Source organism: Bos grunniens, chromosome 4 (assembly GCF_055505025.1).
Source record: "Bos grunniens cultivar Pamir isolate PY7600 chromosome 4, Bosgru_T2T1.0, whole genome shotgun sequence".
Lineage (NCBI taxonomy): Eukaryota > Metazoa > Chordata > Mammalia > Artiodactyla > Bovidae > Bos > Bos grunniens.
The window spans coordinates 37,606,961-37,628,192 of record NC_141168.1 but is presented as its reverse complement, the minus strand read 5'-3'; the positions used below and the strand labels follow the sequence as shown (position 1 = coordinate 37,628,192).

Genomic DNA, 21,232 nt, shown 5'->3' with positions numbered 1-21,232 from the left:
GAATAGTCACTGAGGTCCAGACTTCATCACAAGCTGGGCATTAGACTTTAAAAACGCTCCTTCAGTAATTCTAATGTGCAGCTAGGTTGAGCCGGCAGGTGACAGTTCCATTGCTGCCAGCTTGGATTTCAGGCATCAAGGAACCATCACATTGTTTCTTTGCATACAATCAGCTTCACTGTGAAATAAATCCGTGGAAAACCACATAGAGGTTCCCATTCCAAAACACAAAAGACCAATCAGATACAGATGGATGAAATCGAATTTAGATCAATTCCTTGGTTGTTATGAATTTGATCAGACCTCTCTAGACAAAATATGTGGCCCTGATCTTGGAGATCTGGAAATATTTCTTCATTGTGAAAAAACAATGCAGGAGACCCGGGTTCGATCCCTGGAAGATCCCCTGGAGAAGGAAATGGCAACCCACTCCAGTATTCATGCCTGGAAAATCCCATGGACTGAGGAGCCTGGTGGGCTACAGCCCATGGGGTCGCAAAGAGTCGGACACGACTGCATGACTTCACTTCACTTCAAGTACAAGAGGCAAGAGGGAAACTTGCAAATCACTGAAAGTGTTGTGCAGCTGATTTTACAGCCAGGGCCCTGCTGGGCAGTGTCTCCAGTGGTTTCTAACATCTCAGCAACCTCCTGCCCCAACTTGCCCTGTGCTGCCCTGGCCTGGGAGGTGCGGATAGGGGAGGGCAGTGGGGGTTGGAGTGACTGCCTGAATGGCAGCTGGAGGAGACTGATATGCTGATGGAGTTTCATTTTCTCCAAGGCTTCTTTTGTTTACACTCCGTGTTTAACGTGGTTGATTCTTGGAAAATGCTCAAACTGGCCCCTACTGGTTGAGGCTGTGCAAGGGGTAGCTGGGGTGTCACAAGGAAATGAGAACAGTTAAACCCCAGCCAACTTTGCTCACTTTCAAAGGGTCACAGCTAATGGAAGAAAATATCCCTCTATGCTCGCATGTGATTGTTATCAAAACACTCTAGGCTATGCGTCCAGGTTCCGCATGATACACATATAAGGTTCCTCTTATCAGCTCCTATATAAGTTGGGAAACTTACGCATAGGCTGTTCAAATGCTGCTCCTCTGCCATGTTATGCACCCTGAAGGAAGGAGCAGTCAGGGCTTCTTTGCAGCTCTAAAATCATCCCTGACTTTCCACCAACCACCTGTGCTCTTCCATGATCTGTGACTTACTGAGGCTGTTACTTCTTGGTTTCGTTTTCTCAGTGTAAGCAGGGTGACACAAGACCTGATCCCTGAACCAAGCTGCATGGACAGATGCTGCTGCTGCTGCTGCTAAGTCGCTTCAGTCGTGTCTGACTCTGTGCAACCCCAAAGACAGCAGCCCACCAGGCTCTGCCGTCCCTGGGATTCTCCAGGCAAGAACACTGGAGTGGGTTGCCATTTCCTTCTCCAATGCATGAAAGTGAAAAGTGAAAGTGAAGTCGCTCAGTCGTGTCTGACTCCTAGCGACCCCAGGGACTGCAGCCTACCAGGCTCCTCCATCCATGGGATTTTCCAGGCAAGAGTACTGGAGTGGGGTTCCATAGACAGATGTGAAGTGCTTTTTTCCTCATGGGAGCAGAGGTTCCAAGGCCTTGCTCTCTCACCTGTGCAATTGAGTGCCATGTACTAAGTCATGTAAATTCCCCAAAAGGGACAAAATGACAAGTTAACTTGAACAAGGCTTACTGGGGCACTAACATCAGATGACAACGTGATGGGTAAATAGCAGAGGGCTGCACAGACACATGAGCTTGAAGAGCAGGTGTCCCACCCCCTCCCCACCCAGCAGGCCCAGGATGGGGGTCCATGTCCTGGATTCCATCCGTCCAGTCTCAGAGCAAAGCAGGGCTCCACTGCTGAGGTCATGGCTTCAGCTCTCACGTTCTGAACTCAGGGCACATTCAAGTCACATCCTTCAATCTTCTTGGTCTCTGCTCTGAGAGCCAACATCTGGGGGGCCTTGCCCTCCTAGGAGGACTGGCCACATCTAACTGGTACAGCTAGTGTCAGGGGTAGAGTCCCTTCTCAGGTTAAAGTCACACCCTGACGTCCAGCGCAGGCCCCATCTGTGGTCGTGCTGTAGATGTGGGACATTCTCATTGTGATGACACCACTTAATTCCTGAGGTTTTAGTCCAAAGCCAGACCCTGGTGCTTGCCCTCCCCCATTTTCTCCATGTAAGGAGCTCCTCCTACTTAGACTCCAGCCTCCCAGGGAGCCTCCGTCTGACTTCTGTCCTGTGGCCCATTCTTACGCATGGATGGAGTTGATTAGGTCTGCATAAATGACCAATTTCTACCCAAGCCAGACCATTTCCATCATACAGTTGGATTTTACTTGAATGATGGTGAATAATGAAAGGAAATTGACAGACATACTGCCTTCCCATGAAGCATTGCATTGAATATTTCTGTTTTACAAAAACAACTCACAATATAATTGAGTTCATTTTAATCCAAATTAGCTAAACACAAGGGAAAATGATTTCATAGAGTGGGTTCAAAATAAGAGTACTCAGACTGTTCTAGGGAATACATCTATAAGAAAGCTATTATTTCATGATACATAATACAAAATGTCTGGTACTTTTTATATGTATTCACCATCCATCATGTCTTCTTATTGTGATTCCAAGACTTTAAGCCAAATACGCAATGCAAAACAAGAAAAACAAAACTAATAATTTTGATATGTTTAGTTTTATTATTTTTTACACTTGTACAAATAGTTAATATGCGGTCCAGCCCTGGTGGATCCAGGGAATTCGAAGCGGGGACGGCATCGGCAATCAGGATATGATAGCTTTAATTAAATATTAATTAGAGATATAAAGAGTAATAGAATAAGGATAGCTCAGTAGGAAAATTCAGTGGAGAAAAGAGGCTGAATAACTTGGTTTACATGGAAAGCCAATAAAATTCCAGACAAGGAATTTGCATCACCTACGTAGGCCGCAGGCATCCTCCCATTCTCCCAAAGGAGAGGAGACACTAAGGCCTCCCCGGTCAGATCTTAGAAGCCCAGGCATAATTAGCAGGCTTGACAAGCCTCCACACTCCGGATGGGAATTCAGCCAGAAGGTGAGAGAAAAACGACATGGGGAGACCAGTCTTTCTAGGAACTGATCCCATTCTTTATTTTCCAGGGTCCACTTTTATACACAGAGATGTAATACAAAAGTCACGTGGGGTCAGAAGTCCTGACTTTTATCAAAATCAGGTGCTTCATACAAATGTATACAAAGGTCTTAGGGGTGTTACATCATCTGGCCAGGGGGCCTGCTAACAATTTATGACCCTCTCCTTGTGACAGCGGTCAGTCAACCAGAACACTTATTTCTCCAGGGGTGATTATTCTTAAAACAGACGCCACCTTCTGAAGGCACCAGATAAAGTTACATTCCTATAGGGTGAGGGTGTAGTGGGTTTTAATTAAGGAAAGAATTTGCCTAGCCTAAGGTCTAATGTGATTAATATCAAAGGTTAATACTTATTTCTTCTATATATTCATTAATGTGTATAAGGGGCAAGGGATATGGAGATGTAGCAGCAAATATTGGCTCAACAAATGAAAAACCCTTCTCCAATACAATTTCTAATCAACCCACTATACTACACTAATAATTTCTTAACCTCTCAAAAGTATCTGTTTTTAGAAGGTTTAAAGCATCTCGTGCCTCTCACGGTTGGGAGGCTGTGAACAATCACATGTGGCCAGACAAACCTGTAAGGCAGGCTAGAGAACCTTCAGAGGAGTTTGTAGGTTGAAACACTCCTGTCACGCCCAGGAATTATTATTAACTGGAGCTCTAAGTTAACTCCTTCTCCAAAAGAGGTGATGGGGGACAGCCCCCCATAAAGTCAGAGGTGTAGGTGAGAGCACAAAGCAGTAAAGTAGGCAGACTCTGGTTTTAGGGGTAGATGCTTGAGAATTTCCAGGGGGACTCCTGAGGCTCGACCCCGCCTTTGCGTATGCCGAGCCTCCTTCCTCATGATCTTTGCCATGGGCGGAGTTCCTCACGCTGGCTCCTGGCACTAAATAGCAGAAGAAAAATGTAGGGTCTTAAAAAATACCAAAGAAATCTGAGATATGAAACAAAAAATTGTATTCTGCAAACCAAAATAAAAAGAGATTTTACTTACAAAGAAATGCTACTCAAACATTAAGAGGTCTTTTGATTAGGAACACAGCACAAGCCTTGTCTCCAACTTTACATTAAAGGATCAGACTCAGTCTCTCTGAATATAGGGTGGACCATGACAGGATCTTACTAGCCACAGGCAGGTGATTAAATGTATGTGGATATGGTACTTATGTGGATATGGTACCATGTTTGTGAGGTAAGTACAGTTAATTAACTCTTTACTAGCCATTCACTAACATCAGCAGTGGGTGTCCTCATTTCAACTTTCAAAAAGGAAACTCCATCTTCAAGATTTTTTTCTCTTCTGATGACTTTCAATGAAAGTTTTTTTTTTTTTCATGCAGAAAAGGACAGAACACAAAATATACTTGAAATGTAACATGAAAAGGCAAAAATCTGTTTTTCACCCTGTATTTTTGTAACAAAGTTCATGTACCAAACATTAACTGTGACATAGACACTGCATAGACCGTGGTTGAGGCCACCCAAGAATTTGTTTTAAAGCATTTTAGAAGAGGATCTACTCTTTATATGCCCACATTTTTGCTTTATGTCTGAACACTGTTGTGGAAATGAGAGGTTGAAATGTGTTGAGAACCGCAGATGCAGGGCAGGGCTTCTGTTTGCTGTGACCCTGGCTAGTTCACTTGCTCCTATGCGAGTGCCCAGCTACTGCATTCAGTCCACTGTTTTTCCCTTCTTTCAAAAATTTTTTTATTATTTTTCAGTGGAGATATAATTGATATAAAATGTTACATTAGTCTCTGTCATGCAACATAGTAATTTGATATTTGTATATATGCTGAAATGGTCACCATACTAAGTCAACACCTCTCACTGTATATAGTTACAGATTATTTTTTTTCTTCCAAGACGAAGTTTTAAGATCTACTCGTTCCTTTTTTGGTTAAATATTTAGGCAGAGTTACTGTTTTTACAATTGACTGTATATTTATTTGCTCAAATTTGTGAGAATAAAAGGTTTCCTTTGACGATTTGAAGGAACGGAACAATGTGCTCCGACCTGGAGGCACATGGAGCCCATCTGCTGTGACTGAACGATGTCTGTCATCTCAGAAGCTCCTGTACACTCCAGAAACATCCATGCTGCTCAGGACCAGAGCAGATCCTGGTACCAGATGGGGAGCCTGAGTCCTGGCTCTGCCCCTGTCAGTTGTGGGACCCTGGACCAATCACTCACCCTCAGTCTCACCTGTCTCTGTGTAAATGGAGACAAGGACAGTACCGTCCTCCCAGGACTGCTACTCTTGCTGCCTGCAGAAGTTAGGGTTTGTAGTTAATGTCTGACACAGAGACATTCTGGTTTAGTCAACAAAATGAATTAAGTCAACATTATTTAGGTTATTGGGACTCTGAGGTATTTTTCAATATTCACAAATTTATACCTCTAAGAAAAATGTTTATAAAAATCTACTGTATGAAAGGTATGGTTATAATATCACAACCATATTCTATACATTTTACTTTGGAACTACTCTCAGTGGTACACACCACACAGTGTGAATAGCACTGCAAAGTCCTCAAAAACTGCAGTATTTGGACCTGCCCTTCAAGAGCAGGTAGGAACTCACATTCCATAACTAGGTCAATTCTCAGCTAACAGAAAAACTCAGCACTTGCCATCATATTTAAAAATACTTCCTAGAGCCCATAACCTAATATCCAAAATGTGCAGGATACAATGCCCAATTACTCAACTTACAGGGAACTCAGAAAATCTCAGCATCTTAATATGGAAAGGTAAATTAACAGATGTCAATCCTGGGATATTGCAGATGTTGGATTAACAGAGAAATTAAAGTTGTTACAGTGACCATGGGAGGAAATGGAAAGAGAGGCAGAGACAGAGAAGTAAAATCCCTAAGAATCATAAATGGAGAAATGGAAAAGGAAAGATAGGTGTTAGAGACAGACAAGTAGAGGGAGAGAAAGTGACAGAAATAGAGATGAAGAAGGAAATTGTAAAACAGAGGAGAGATAAAGAGAAAGAGGGAAAGGAAAGAAGTCAGATCTGGAAAAAAACAAAAAGACAGAGAAGGAGCCATGGTGGGGTTGCAATAAGAAAGGGAAAGATCTGTGGACAAAGAGGTGGACCGACAGAGGGATATGAAGAGCAGTACAGTGGGGGAGAAGAGAAACACAACAGTAGAGAGAGAAAAAGAGCAAGTCAAGAGATAGAGCTGTAAAGCAGTCAGGAAATTAGGGGCCACATATTGGTAATTATATATATATATACCACAGCAACTTTATTCATCCATCTATGAGTACTCAACTTGTTTCTAAGTCTTGGCTGTTATAAACAATGAACATAGGCATTTACATATATTTTAGTGTTTTTGTTTTCCAGGGATAAACACTCAGAAGTGGAATTGCTGGATCAGGTGGTAGTTCCACTTCTAACTTATGGAGGAAGCTCCATACTGTTTTCCATAGCACCACACCAGTTTACATTCCCACCAACAGTGCACAAGGGTTCTCTTTTCTCCACATCTTCAACACTTGTTATTTCCAGCCTTGCTTATCATAGCCATTCTGACAGGGATGAGGTGATACCTCATTGATGCTTTGATTTCCCTGAATTTCAAATAAATGAAAACTGTTTTTTTTTTTTTTTAGTTTCAGTTTGTTCAAAATACTGCAAACCTCCTTTTTTTAAAATGAAATCTGGAAACTCAATATAAGGCAGCCTTTTACTTGAGAATGAATATAAATCCTCCATCAAATTGATTTATAAGACATGCACACAAACACCCATATATTTACTTTTAAGGAGAGTCAAATGTAGACCAACATAACTGATCTTAATTTTTATAATAAGGCAGATTCAATTCTTATTAGGTTTGCGAGTTGTTGCCTCAGAGTTTGCTTACAGGTGTAAAAAGAATGATAGTTCAGGGAAAGAATATAAATTCGTTTAATCACCGGACAAGACCATGGCATCAATACTAACACTGAAACACTGAACTGATGGGAATTTAGCCCAGCTCAGCTCTGCTCACTCCACTAGGCCACAGGCAAGCTTGTCCACATTTCTCTGCCTGCCCCTCCATCTGATCCCTCTGCTTGCAGTTCTGAGCTCTCAGTGCTCAGGCTTCTCTTCTCCTGTGGGGGAGGCGGCTGCTCTCAGCTTGCCACAGGGGGGCCCTCAAGAAAGGCGTTGGTACAGAGAGGTGGGGCTCCTCCCCAGGTCTCAACCAGCCCCCACCCACTCTGGGCTCTGCCTGGTGGTCTTTAAGAGAGATATTCGCTGACTGACCTGCCTGTCACTTATACTGGGAATCTAGTCTGGCTCACTGTCCCAGGCATGATGCGGGTCCCAGCGCTGCTTCTGGTTTTCCTGGCTCCTGGTAAGTGTGTTGCCTGGATGCTGGGGGGATTGTTCTGTGTTTTGTGGCAATGGTGTATGTGTGTTGCGGGGCGGGGTGGTCATACTAAGAAATGATCTTTCCTCTTCCTCATTGTTTTTTGTTGCTTTTCCAATTTCAGTCACGCAGGTGTCTTCCAACACAGAAGGGGAGAAGATGTCTATCACTAAGGCAACTGGGTCTGGGTCGTCTGTTGAAATCATTTGTGATCTTATTACCCAAACCCTCAAATATATCCACTGGTACAAGTACCAGGAGGGCACAGCTCCCCGACGCCTTCTTTACTACGACATCTCCTACTCAAAGGTTGTGTTGGAATCAGGAGTCAGTGAAGGGAAGTACAAAGTTTATAAAGAGAAGAGCTATACTTTTGCAATCTTAAACCTGCAAGAAAGTGATTCTGGAATGTACTACTGTGCTGCCTGGGAGAAGCACGTTGGTTTAGACTTCCTTTACACTGCACTGGAAATTTTGCTTGTCACGGCAAAGCACAGCCGTGGTATACAGTATAGACCAGCCCTTGCCTCACTTACTGCCCCCAATTCTCTTTACTCTGAAGGAAGAGAAATCCTGAGTTCAGTGCCCATTCCCCAACATTTATATTCAATTACTACTCACCCGTCCTCTCAGAAGTCACATTTTTTCTAAAACTAGATCCCCACCTTTAGGCCTCAGGCAAACAGCTGCCAGGCAACATATTCTTTTAGCTCCTCTAGGAGCTAGTGGCGGAGAAGGCAATGGCACCACACTCCAGTACTCTTGCCTGGAAAATCCATGGTCAGAGGAGCCTGGTGGGCTGCCGTCTATGGGGTCGCTAAGAGTCGGACATGACTGAAGCGACTTAGCAGCAGCAGCAGCAGTAACAGGAGCTAGTGGAGTCTATTTCACCTTCTCTTTAGGACAGACAGGGCACCTAGGATTGGTCTGTTCCTGGAGATATTTAGGAGAATAGAATGAAATGATTAGCTATACTGAATCATTTATTTAATCATTATCCAAAGCAGATGACAGGGAATGAAGCACCTTCATTATTCAGGATTATGAAGAATGAGAAAAGATAAATGAAAACTTGGACTTTCTGAACCTCAAGCTGGTATCTGACTTATATTTTGAACAAACTGATATTTTCCTTACATCACCAACCAGGGCATGGCCAACACAGGGAAAGTGTAGGCAAAAGGTGATTGCTGTAGTTGGGCTAACTGTTGTATTCTACTTACAGCTTCTGTTCAACCCACAGCCAGAACTGTTCTGTTTTAAACAAGCAAAGCCAGAGATTCTTTCCAGGCAGTCTCCAACTTTGATATGACCAAATTCTAAACTGGAATCAGACTTATCAGATTATATTTTTCTCAATAATTCATCTGAAAAAACAATTTGGGTCAACAACCAGACAATGAGTGGTATCTATTTCAACTGAAAGTTCAATTAAGAAAGGGATGAGACTTTCTTATTGGGTTAGGTTTAAGAACATAAATTAATACTGAAGTACAGAAATGCCAGATTCATATGTATATGTCTCTTTTATACTGGATCCTTCAAATTTCTATCAGAACAATGTTTCTTAAACTGTGGTCCGTGGACCACCTGCATTAGAAATATCTGGATTTGAGTAAAAGTGCACGTTCTGGGCGGCATTCAACACCATGAACACAAATCTTGGACTGACAGCTGGAAATGAAGCTTCAATAAACTCCACATGAAAGTAAAAGTTGCTCAGTCATGTCTGACTCTTTGCGACCCCATGGACTATACAGTCCATGGAATTCTCCAGACCAGAATACTGGAGTGGGTAGCCTTTCCCTTCTCCAGGGAATCTTCTCAACCCAGGGATCCAACCCAGGTCTCCTGCATTGCAGGTGGATTCTTAAGCTCCATGCTGCTGCTAAGTCACTTCAGTCGTGTCCGACTCTGTGCGACCCCATAGACTGCGGCCCGCCAGGCTCCCCCTTCCCTGGGATTCTCCAGGCAAGAACACTGGAGTGGGTTGCCATTTCCTTCTCCAATGCATGAAAGGGAAAAGTGAAAGTGAAGTCGCTCAGTCGTGTCCGACTCTTCGAGACCCCATGGTCTGCAGCCCACCAGGCTCCTCCATCCATGGGATTTTCCAGGCAAGAGTACTGGAGTGGGGTGCCATTGCCTTCTCAGCTGATTCTTATTCAAGTTGATTTATAAGAACTGCTGTGCTAGCAGTAACAGATAAAGTGACATGTCTCCTTCTGAAATGGGCTGATTCCCAGCCTGACACAGGAAAGCATTCTATACTATTGCTCATGCGCTTATCCCCAACCCCAAATCCCCCCTGTTCTGTTGCACCCTGGATGCTGCTGCTCTCCCTGGTCACCACACTTCTCCATGAGAATCCCACAACCACAAGTCAAGGTTTCAGGTCCTTCTCACTTCTGTGACTGCAAAGAAGAAGGGATTGGATAGTAAAGGAACAAATTTGAACTTGTTTCTCTGGGCCAGGGACCATGTATTTTAACTATTTTGCAACTTCAGAAAGCCTGAAGCATAAACTTAATGTCATTTATATTTTACCAATGTTGTTTAGGTTCTGTTCTGCACATTTATTTCTTTGATCTGCTTTGAATTCAAATTTTGGGTATGGGGTAATGTAGAGAACTCTCTGCAGAGAATATTTTATATAATAAATTTTTCCTGACATCTGAGTTCTAAGAATTTTTTATGAGAAAAAATAGGCATAACAACTCTATCGAGCCAAAGAAAAGTATCAGGATGGAACACAAAGACATGCCCCTTGATTATCATGTTTGGTACTGCACCGCTCCATTTCACCCTGCTGGGAAGGACAGAAATATTCTCCATAGGTGGCAGGAAAAGAGAGCAGAGGACTTCCAGCTCAGTCATGGGCACTGAATTGATAGGTTTGTTTGACCACTTTCTTTACTGGAATTCTTCACTGAAATTCTTTTGGACACACTTCTGACCTCACTGGTAACAGCCTGAGGGCTGCTCAGAAATGTGATAAGAACCTGAGCACTAGGGTGTATGGTGTGACTAAGAGGTCACTGTGCCTGAGCTGGGAGAGGACAAGTTCATGGAGGAGGTGGCCACCACATTGAAAAAATTCAAAAGTGAATCAGGGATTTTCGGAAGCAGCTGTACAGAGTGCTAATTGACTTACTGTGTGCAGTTCAAAAACTGTGTTGGAGCATGTCCCTTTCCACCTATGACACCCTTTTTTTATAATATGTGTAGGTACCCACACAAGACATATAGCAACCTTGTTCAATGTTCTCAACTTCAGTCTCTCCATTAATTGAAAGGATGTAATGAGTGTTCCCATGTTGTAGGATTGCTGGAAGATTTATTGGGTCAATACATATAGAGAACTTAGACCTGTGCCTGTCACACACTAATAACCATTAGTGCTTGTCAATGTTATCTGTGGCCTCAGCCCTGAGTAAACAGGGTATTAGTGAGACAGACGAGAGTCCTCCACAATGAGCTTTCCTCCCAGGAGTCACTTGGAGCCCAGATGGTTGAAAGACAAAACCACAGCCTTGGCTGAGATAGGCCCATTACTCTCTGCTTCCTCTCTGCTGCCAAAAGCATTCAGCAAGGGCTGAGCACCAAGGAGGTGCAGAAGTCTTAGTGGAGCTAGATGATTTAAATTAATATGTAGCTGAATAAGAAAGGGCTTTCCTGGTAGACCAGCTGGTAAAGAATCCGCCTGCAATATGGGAGACTTGGGTTAAATCCCTGGGTTGGGAAGATCCCCCAAAGAAGGGAAAGGCTACCCACTCCAGTATTCTGGCCTGGAGAATCCCATGGACTGCAGTCCATGGGGATCACAAAAAGTCGGACACAACTGAGCGACTTTCACTTCACTAAATAAGAAAATGAGAGGGTCTACTTTTGTCACACTTGGCATGGTTGAACCAGTAAGAGGGATCAGTATAACAGCTTCTGGAATCGTTTTCTATACTGAAAGAATCGGTCTTTGGAGAAGAACATCCCAATGTTTCAAACTTCCTGTATCTCCTTGGCACAGAAAAAAATAGAATATTTGCACCCAGCTCCCTCTTTACCCTGGTTTGCTGTGAAGTGATTGAAATCTTCCTGAAGGACTTGGATAGGATGGCTCCCTACAACCTTGACCATGAAGCTCCACCGCACAGAGTGTGTATTGGGATATTAAAACATCTTTTTCTTTACTTTCAGCATTGTTAATAATTTGAATTTTTCATGTGAATACCTTAGAAATTCTGACAAACATGTTAATATTTATTGTACCAGCCCTTCTGTCCATCCTCACTGTCACTGCAGTAACCTGGGTCCTCAGACACCTCTCAGTGGCTTACGACGACCATCTCTGAAACATGTCTGCTTCCCTGGGATTGTGCCCTTGACCAACTCACCATCTTGCACTTTATCTTCCTAAAGCTCAGAGCTGCTCATGTCACTCTCCTCTCTACAATCTTCAGTATCTTCTTGTAATGAATTCTTTAAAAAAAAATACTGATTTGGAAATGCTGTAGAAAGGAAAGATTGTCTACATTCTTCTTTCTTAAAAATTAAGTATGTCTCCTGTTCTCTTGTCATCTTTCTATTCCAAGTTTCTCTATCCAAGGACCCAATTAGTTTCCACTTGTTCTTTCTAGCTCACACCTCTAGATGCTTTAAAATATAAATCTAACTTATGGTATTTGATAGAAAGCTATTTTTGTTTTTGCAACAAATAACCAATGGTTAAAATCTAGTTTTAAAATAATCTATCATTTCTCCAACATTTAAAGATGCTTTTATAGTTTTATTTCAGTATATACTTGGAGTATTGGCTAGAAGATTTCTGTTTCATTTATGTCTCAATATTCCTATACCATTATCATATTATTTGTAATAGCAGATGAGTTCTGCTATGCCAAATGTCTATTATTCTTAAAAAATAATTTTTTAATTATTTCATATTTATATAACTTAACTAGCTTACTCCCCAACGCTTGTAACATAGAACAAAACCAAAATATTTTCTTAATTCTGATTGGAATTATAAGCATATACATGAATTTAGGAAAGATTAGCATCTTTATGATTTTCAGTTTTTCTTTTACAACTATGATATGTCTTCATTTATTCAGGTTTAATTTTAATGCCCTTTACTAAAATCTAATACTCTTCTTCTTATAGTTCTTGTATTTCCTTAAAAGTTAATAAATGATTAAATAAATGATTTTATAACCCCATACTTATATTTTGCATTTTATTATTCAAAACTTTTGTAAATTTTGAAATATATACAACTCCTAAAGCTCCTGACAATTCAATTCATGGGCTTAGAATAAGAAAAAAACAGATCACAAGGTATCAGAGAGGTACCGAGTAGGTATCATTCAAATCTAGATGGGGGCGGGGTTCAGGATGGGGAACACGTGTACACCCGTGGAGGATTCATGTTGATGTATGGCAAAACCAATACAATATTGTAATGTAATTAGCCTCCAATTAAAATAAATAAATTTAAATTAAAAAAAACTACATAGGTGCAAAGAGTATTTGACAACTGAAAGCACTAATAACTTAATTTTTAATTACCAAAAAAATGTTTTCAGCAAAATATCCACCCAGGTCTCTCTTCCTCTTCTATGATGTTGAGCGATGTGGGCTGCTGTGAATGAGCAGTTGCCCACCGTGTCCTCTTCTTACTTTCATCCTCAGGGCAGAAGCAATGACTGCCTCCTGGACTAAAGATGGGAGCAGGTGGATCTAGCGAGGACATGGGAATAGTCAGGGCCTGTCCTCTCTGGGGCCTGGCAGATGGTCAGCTCATCTGTGCTCAATGGAGCACTCAGCTGCTTCTGGCAACTTCTTTTTCCCATGATTGAGGATGAATGGTTTAAGATTACACTACAGGCTCCAAGAGACTACTTTCAACATATCAGAGAAATGGATATTACTTTCAAGTTTTAGTTTAAATAAAGAATTTATTATTTCAAAGGAGAAAGAATTCTGCAAATTTCTTTCTTTATCCTAGGAAAAATAAGTTATCCCAGGACTTGTTTTCTCGCCTTGTGTTGGCATGATAAAGAATCTTGTTGCCCGATAAATGGAGAACTTTGCTCACATTTCACAAATACACTTGTGATGGTATATTTGCATTTTCAGTTACTGAAGAGATTCCTCTTTTCAGAAATACATTCCCAAATTGCTAACAGACTGGCCCTGGTCATTGTGAGAACAGAAGAGACTTTATCTGATGCATTTCTGAGCAGTTTCAACAGAGTTGAACATCTGGAAATTAAAAAAAAAAAAAAAAAGGTTTAATTCTTTGAATCCTTTTCCTGGAAATGTAGAAGAGTAGGTGGCTAACCAGTTGGTGCCATACCCTTCTTTTTTTTTTTTTTTTTAAGTTTATCAACAGTTACTCATATTTTATTATTCTAAATATTCCATCTAATAAGCACAGTTCCTCAAAGAGGGTAAGAGAGCACGACATCACTACTTTGCCTACCAAAGTAAAGAAAACCTCTTTTAATAACATAAAACATCAAAATAATGATAAAATCAGTATTACATAATCAAAAAAGGAGCTTATATACAAGGCACATGTCTACAAGTCTCAAAACATAGAATTAAATTTTTGGCACCCGATTAATAAAAATTGCAGAAAAATAAGTCTGAAAGATTTGAACAAGATTGGCAAATCCTTGATCTAGCTGACCTTTTTAGAACAATATATTCACTAACTGGAGAATACTCATTTTTTTGGCATTCCCATTGTGTATTCACCAATGTAGACCACAAGCTTTGCCATAAAATAGGTCTCCGTAAACTTAAAAGAACTGAAAATATACAATGCCTTCTCATCATAACAAAATTGAATTAGAAATCAACAATAAGATATCTAGAAACATCCTAATATCTGGAAAGTAGACAGCATGTTTTTAAACAATTCATGAGCCAAAGATGAAATGAAAAGTGGTAATAGGAAGTGTTTTGAAGGGAATGTACAGACATCAGCTGATACCAATGCTCATGGGATATAGGCAAAGCAATTCATAGAGGGGAAGACTATCTACTATCTTTAGTGCTTCTAAATTCAAGGACTAAGGATCTACATTTCCAAGCCTGGGAAAGAAAAGTAAGTGAAACCAAGTAACTGGAAGGAAGTAAATAATAAAGAGCAGAAATCAATGAAACAGAAAAGCAGATACATGATAGAAAAGTTTAAAAGACAAGAGCTAATTCTTTGAAAAGATCAACAACGTTTACACATCCTTAAAATAACTTGACCGACTAAACAGTAAAAGAAAAGAATGAAAATCAATAATATCATAAATAAAAAAGCAAGGTTATCACAACAGAGAGAATGAGTGCAGTAACACTATGAAAAGAGTTTTTTTTTTTTTTTTTTTTTTTTTGTGGTTATTTTGGTCTCTTTCTCAATGGTACTTAAATTTCTTAAGTTATATCACTTTAGATGAGTCCTTATCATACCTTGGCGACTTTTCATCTCAGTTTCTTTTTTTTTTTTTTAATTAATTTTATTTTATTTTTAAACTTTACATAATTGTATTAGTTTTGCCAAATATCAAAATGAATCCACCACAGGTATACATGTGTTCCCCATCCTGAACCCTCCTCCCTCCTCCCTCCCCATACCATCCCTCTGGGTCGTCCCAGTGCACCAGCCCCAAGCATCCAGTATCGTGCATTGAACCTGGACTGGCATCTCGTTTCATACATGATATTTTACATGTTTCAATGCCATTCTCCCAAATCTTCCCACCTTCTCCCTCTCCCACAGAGTCCATAAGACTGTTCTATACATCAGTGTCTCTTTTGCTGTCTCGTATACAGGGTTATCGTTACCATCTTTCTAAATTCCATATATATGCGTCAGTATACTGTATTGGTGTTTTTCCTTCTGGCTTACTTCACTCTGTATAATAGGCTCCAGTTTCATCCACCTCATTAGAACTGATTCAAATGTATTCTTTTTAGTGGCTGAGTAATACTCCATTGTGTATATGTACCATAGCTTTCTTATCCATTCATCTGCTGATGGACATCTAGGTTGCTTCCATGTTCTGGCTATTATAAACAGTGCTGCGATGAACATTGGGGTACACGTGTCTCTTTCCCTTCTGGTTTCCTCAGTGTGTATGGAAATAGAACTGCCTTATGATCCAGCAATCCCACTGCTGGGCATACTCTTCTTTTTCTCTTTTTAATTCCTTCATCTATTATCAGTATTTTCAATGATTTCTCCTCCAAGGAAAACAAACATTTGTGTCCATTTAGGTGAGGAAAACTTGTAAAATATCAAATGCTGTAACCCTAACCCTAACCTATGTTCAAGGACTTCCAAAACAATCCACAAGACCAAATTGCCAGGACAAACTGCTGTCATGGCCTGAAGCTTAGGAGAAGGCTAAGATTTTTGTAGGAGCTTTAATCAGTGTGACAGTCCAGGAAGGAATAAAATATTTGGAAAAGTGATTGAGCTCATAGTAGCTCCCCCTTGTCAGTAACTTTTTTTCTACTTTTACCTGGGTTATAAAAGACTGACAGATTTTTTAAAATTAATATTCCTTTTATCTGACTGTCACATTCTTGGCCTCAACATAAGAATAGCAATTTTTCAGCTACTGGTCATTGTGTAGGGAAACTAAATTACTTTGCAACTAATATATTTTCTGCTTGGATGTAGACTAAAATTCTCCTTTTAAAATACACACACACACAATAGACTAAAATTAGATAGTAAACCATTTTGAGGACCATGTATGCTTTATTGTTTCATTTATGTTTCAATATTCTTACACCTTTAATATACTATATCATTATGTTGGTAAAAGTTATTGGTTCAAGTTCCTTTTCTTATAGACAGTATATTAAGTGAGAAACACTTTTCTTAATTATTTGTCCTCTAGAGTTTGAGATAAAGCGCAGTGCTCCTATCTCACAATAATCTTTAAAACCTATATTATTGGTTTTCATCTCATCCTTAAAATCTGTGCATAAAAATTCATATAGTACATGACTATGCTGCTGCTGTTAAGCCGCTTCAGTCATGTCCAACTCTGTGTGACCCCTGAGACAGCAGCCCACCAGGCTCCCCCGTCCCTGGGATTCTCCAGGGACTATATAGATATTGATAAATTCCACTTAACTTCTTGGAGAGAGTCTGAGATCAGTTGAAATTCCTGCAGTCACATATCTGGCTACATTGCCTGGATATGGACCAGTTTCATGGAATTTGTGAGCTCAATGAGCCATCTCAGCTCCAAAGTCCATGAAAAGGGTCTGCATGGTTGTGCGTCCTCATTTACTTATTGTTTCAGCAAATACTTATTGAGGACATTTTCTGTGCTGGATGCTGAGATAAAAGGGTAAACAAGACACAGATAGAACAAGTCCTAATGCTCAAACAGCTTCTACTCTACGAAAGCATTCTAGATTCTGGCTTGGTTGGGACCCATGTTCTATGGTGTGTAGCTCAGAGGCAGGAGTTCTTGAATTGATGAGCTTATTTCTCTTCCTAATTGGTGTAATAGTTATTATGTTGGATGAAAGCATTTGATGAAATCTTCCTAAACCATCCTGTTGAATATTTTAATATTAGCTACTATTTTCTGAGGGCCAGACACCATGAAAAGGCGTTTCAGTGCCTTATCTCTTTCCTCAACAGTAATCTTCTTATTCCCACTTTGTTGGTAAGGAAATAGATTTAGAGAAGTTCCGGTACTTGCTTAAAATTATGACAGGTTACATTACAAAGTTTAGGATCCAATAGAGACTTGTCTATTCTAAAGTGCATGGTCTGAACAATTAAGTCATATGAGAAATATTTAAGTCATATTTTTATGTTCTGAGTATTAACTGTTCCTAACAGTAGGAACCACTGTTTTTCAATTAGCTCATAAGTTGTTTTACTACTCATGTGTGAAAACAATGCTTCTGCTTCTAATCATGGCACTAAAATGACTTCTCTTCCCCCTAAGAAGTTTATAGAAGTCATATTGAATATAGACTTATTAAATATTCAAAATAGGATTCTTAGTGTATCTCAACAGAATGACACCATTGCATTGAATTTTCTTTCTGTTTTGCATCATATTTGTCAGAAATATTGAAGCTTTAAAAGAAATGGAGCATTTGTACTAAAGTTCATTATACTTAATTTCATATCCCATGGCTGCTTCCAATCATGATGGAGGTAGAAAACACCCAGCCAAATACTGCAGAAAATACCAAACCCAATAAAAACCTCTTTTGAGCAAGATATGATATTCATTTAATGCCCTAGAAAATATCAGTCAATTTTCAAGTCAAAAGGAGCAGTCTTTCAGCAATGAATAGCTTACAAGCTCATCATTCAGAATTCAAAGTCTGTTACCTATAGTCTGTGAAATACGTCAAAAAGAGAAAAACAAGTATTGTATATTAATGCATATATATGAAACCCAGAAAAGTGGTACAGATGAACCTATTTGTAGGGTGGGAATAGAGACACAGATGTAGAGGAACAACTTGTGGACCCATGGGGATGGGGAGGGTTGGACATATATCCACTACCCATGGGGATTGAAAGAGTACCATGGACATATATTCACTGCTGCTGCTGCTGTTAAGTTGCTTCAGTTGTGTCTGACTCTGTGCGACCCCACCAGGCTCCACCATCCCTGGGATTCTCCAGGCAAGAACACTGGAGTGGGTTGCCATTTCCTTCTCCAATGCATGAAAGTGAAAAGTAAAAGTCAAGTTGCTCAGTCGTGTCCGACTCTTCATGACCCCATGGACTACAGCCCACCAGGCTCCTCTGTCCATGGGATTTTCCAGGCAAGAGTACTGGAGTGGGGTGCCATTAATAGATGGCTAGTGGAAAGCTGCTGTATAACACAGGTTGCTCAGCCTGGAGCTTTGTGATGACACAGGTGTGTGGGATGGAGGGATGGGAGGGAGGTTCAAGAAGAGGATAAATTTATACATGGGGCTTCCCAGGTGGTTCTAGTGTAAAGAACCTGCCTGCCAGTGTAGGAAGGTGGTTTTGATTCCTGGGTTGGGAAGATCCCCGGGAGGAGGGCACGGCAACCCACTCCAGTATTCTTGCCTGGAGAAACCCATGAATAGAGGAGCCTGGCAGGCTACTGTCCATAGGGTCGCAAAGAGTCCGACATGACTGAAGCAACTTAGCAAGCAGGCACACAGCTACCATGTTGAACAGCAAAAACTAACACAATGTTGTAGAATAATTATACTGCAAAAAAAGTCCATAACAACTCATGTGGTCTCCTAAATGAGGGTCGATTCTGGAATGAAGCTTCTTTAGAATCATTTGAGATACTTACACCTCAACACTACAAATCACAAAAATACCTGTAAAACATATTGAACATACATTTATTAAATGCTCAAGTATATTATTCCTATAAATATTCCTCATTGATAAGTAGAGACATATTAACTCTGCATCACACTCTCGGCAAAGAATTGACTTTATACATGAAAGTTTTTGAAAGGAGATTTAAAACATTCAGGCAAAATGGTGAGAAAAGGTGAAACCCTACTCCCAATTGATGTAAAACGGAAACAGACGTAAGCTAAGCAGCCCAGGCAGAGAAGGGACGGTTCTTCAGTTCCTGACACATTCATACTGTATGTTATTTGCTGGGAGTCACCTCTGTGTCATGGTAGCCCGGCCAATTTCTCTCTACATTTCTGTAAGTATTGAAACAATATGGACACGATTTTAAAACAGGCACAATTTTTAAAAATTCTGTATATTTTGTATCTTTATCAAAGAATTAAGATTTGCAAACATATTATCTGATTCCTCCTGCCATATTGGAGTTAGAACTTACTAAATTATCAACCCTCAGGGCAGTAAAGGAAACAAGCTATAATGCACAGACTATTATTTAAAATGCTAGTTTAAAATTTAAAATGCTAGTTTCCAAAATCTATTTGAGAAGACATAAGATAAAATACATAGGTACAGACCATGGCAAAAAATAAGACTAGAAGACCAAAGTCACTCAGGGAAGTAGAAGGAAAAAGGCCTGTGATGACCTAGCAGGAAGCACAGGATAAGATTTCAATCTCTTCTATCTGTATTTAAAAAAAGTAAGCAAAAAATTTAAAAGATGAAAAATGTAGTGGAATAACAGTTATAATTAACTTTCGTGTGATAAGGGAGCACACCAAATTTTACAGTAAGATACGTTTTTCCTACCATAAAATTAGAAAGGGACCTTGATGCTGGAGTCTTTGGAAGGAAAATGAAGAAAAAGGGGATCATTGACTTCAACATCTATTTTATAAAATGGAAGAAATACTCTTGAAATAAAGCCAGTTTATGCCTTTGGTGCATCAATAGTACAAGCATCATAAAATTTAATGTCATTCATTTGGTGACCCTGCAGAGAAGGTTAGGCAGGTAAGGTACTGGTGATGAGACATGACTGTGCACCCACCCACAAAAAATTGAATTTGAGTTACTTGTCTCTCTTTAGCATGCTTTATCCCATTTGGTGAGAAAAATTAGATTTAAATGTATGTTTTTGTATGTCCTGTAGAGAGATCATCATAGGTACCTGGTCTCCTTTTGTATACTCATTCCCACCATACCACCTGAAAGTGAAAGTGAAGTTGCTCAATTGTGTCTGAATGCGACCCCATGGACTGCAGCCTATGAGGCTCCTCTGTCCATGGAATTTTCCCGGCAAGATACTGGAGTAGGTTGCCATTTTCTTCTACAGGACCATACCACCTATCCTACCTGAAATAGTCTCCCCTATGATAGACCAAAAGAGATTTTTTAAATATATTTTTTTCTAGTTTTTAAAATTTATTTTATAATTGGTGGAAAATTTCTTTACAATGTTGTGTTGGTTTCTGCCATAATTATACACATATCACCTCCCTCTTGAACCTCCCTCCCCTCTCCTCACCCCCCTTCTAGGTAATCATAGAGTGCCAAACTGGACTTGCTGTGTCAAATAGCAGCTTCTCACGAGTTATCTATATTACACTTGGTAGTGTATATATGCCGATTCTCCTAATAAAAGAGATTGTTTAAAAATGTGTTCATGAATGTTGGAAGCCTTGATATGGGGCACTTAAAAGTCACACCTCACTTTAACATGTGGAGAAAGAATGAAGGCCAACGTGTAATCTATCCTCTGTTACTTAATAGCTGGGACTTTTTTCAAGTTACATGATGGCTTGAATTTCTCTTCCCATTGAAAATAAGAACAGCAGTGACCACTAACCATCTACTGCAGATGAACAGCCAGCCTGTAATTCAATGGCAACTTTTCTTCCTTTTACCTCTTGCTGGGTTGTTTCAATCCACACCACGTTTGTATTTATCTAGCAACTCTTTTTAATGACTACTTTATTTTCCCCTACAGATAGAGACCTTGATGTAGACATGTCCCCCAAGCCCACTATGTTTCTTCCTTCAATTACTGAAATCAACCACGATAGTGCTGGAACATACCTTTGTCTTCTGGAGAATTTTTCCCTCATGTTTTTAAAGTTTATTGGAGAGAAAAAAATGGCAACAGAGCTCTGCCATCCCAACAGGGAAACACCACAAAGACCACTGACACATACTTGAAGTTCAGCTGGTTGACCCTGACTGAAAAATCCATGGAGAAAAAACACATGTGTATCATCAAACACGAGAAAAATAAAAGATGAAAAGAT

General features: G+C 40.1%; 1 gene segment (V, D, J or C); it reads left to right on the top strand.

The window, feature by feature from the left end:
• Nucleotides 1-7,365: 7,365 nt before the first annotated feature.
• Nucleotides 7,366-21,232, top strand: part of LOC147373943 (T-cell receptor gamma chain C region C10.5-like) — a 65,000-nt gene continuing 51,133 nt past the window's right edge. The window contains 1 exon segment of the C gene segment in view: nucleotides 7,366-7,534. Within this exon segment, the coding sequence occupies nucleotides 7,492-7,534 (43 nt within the window).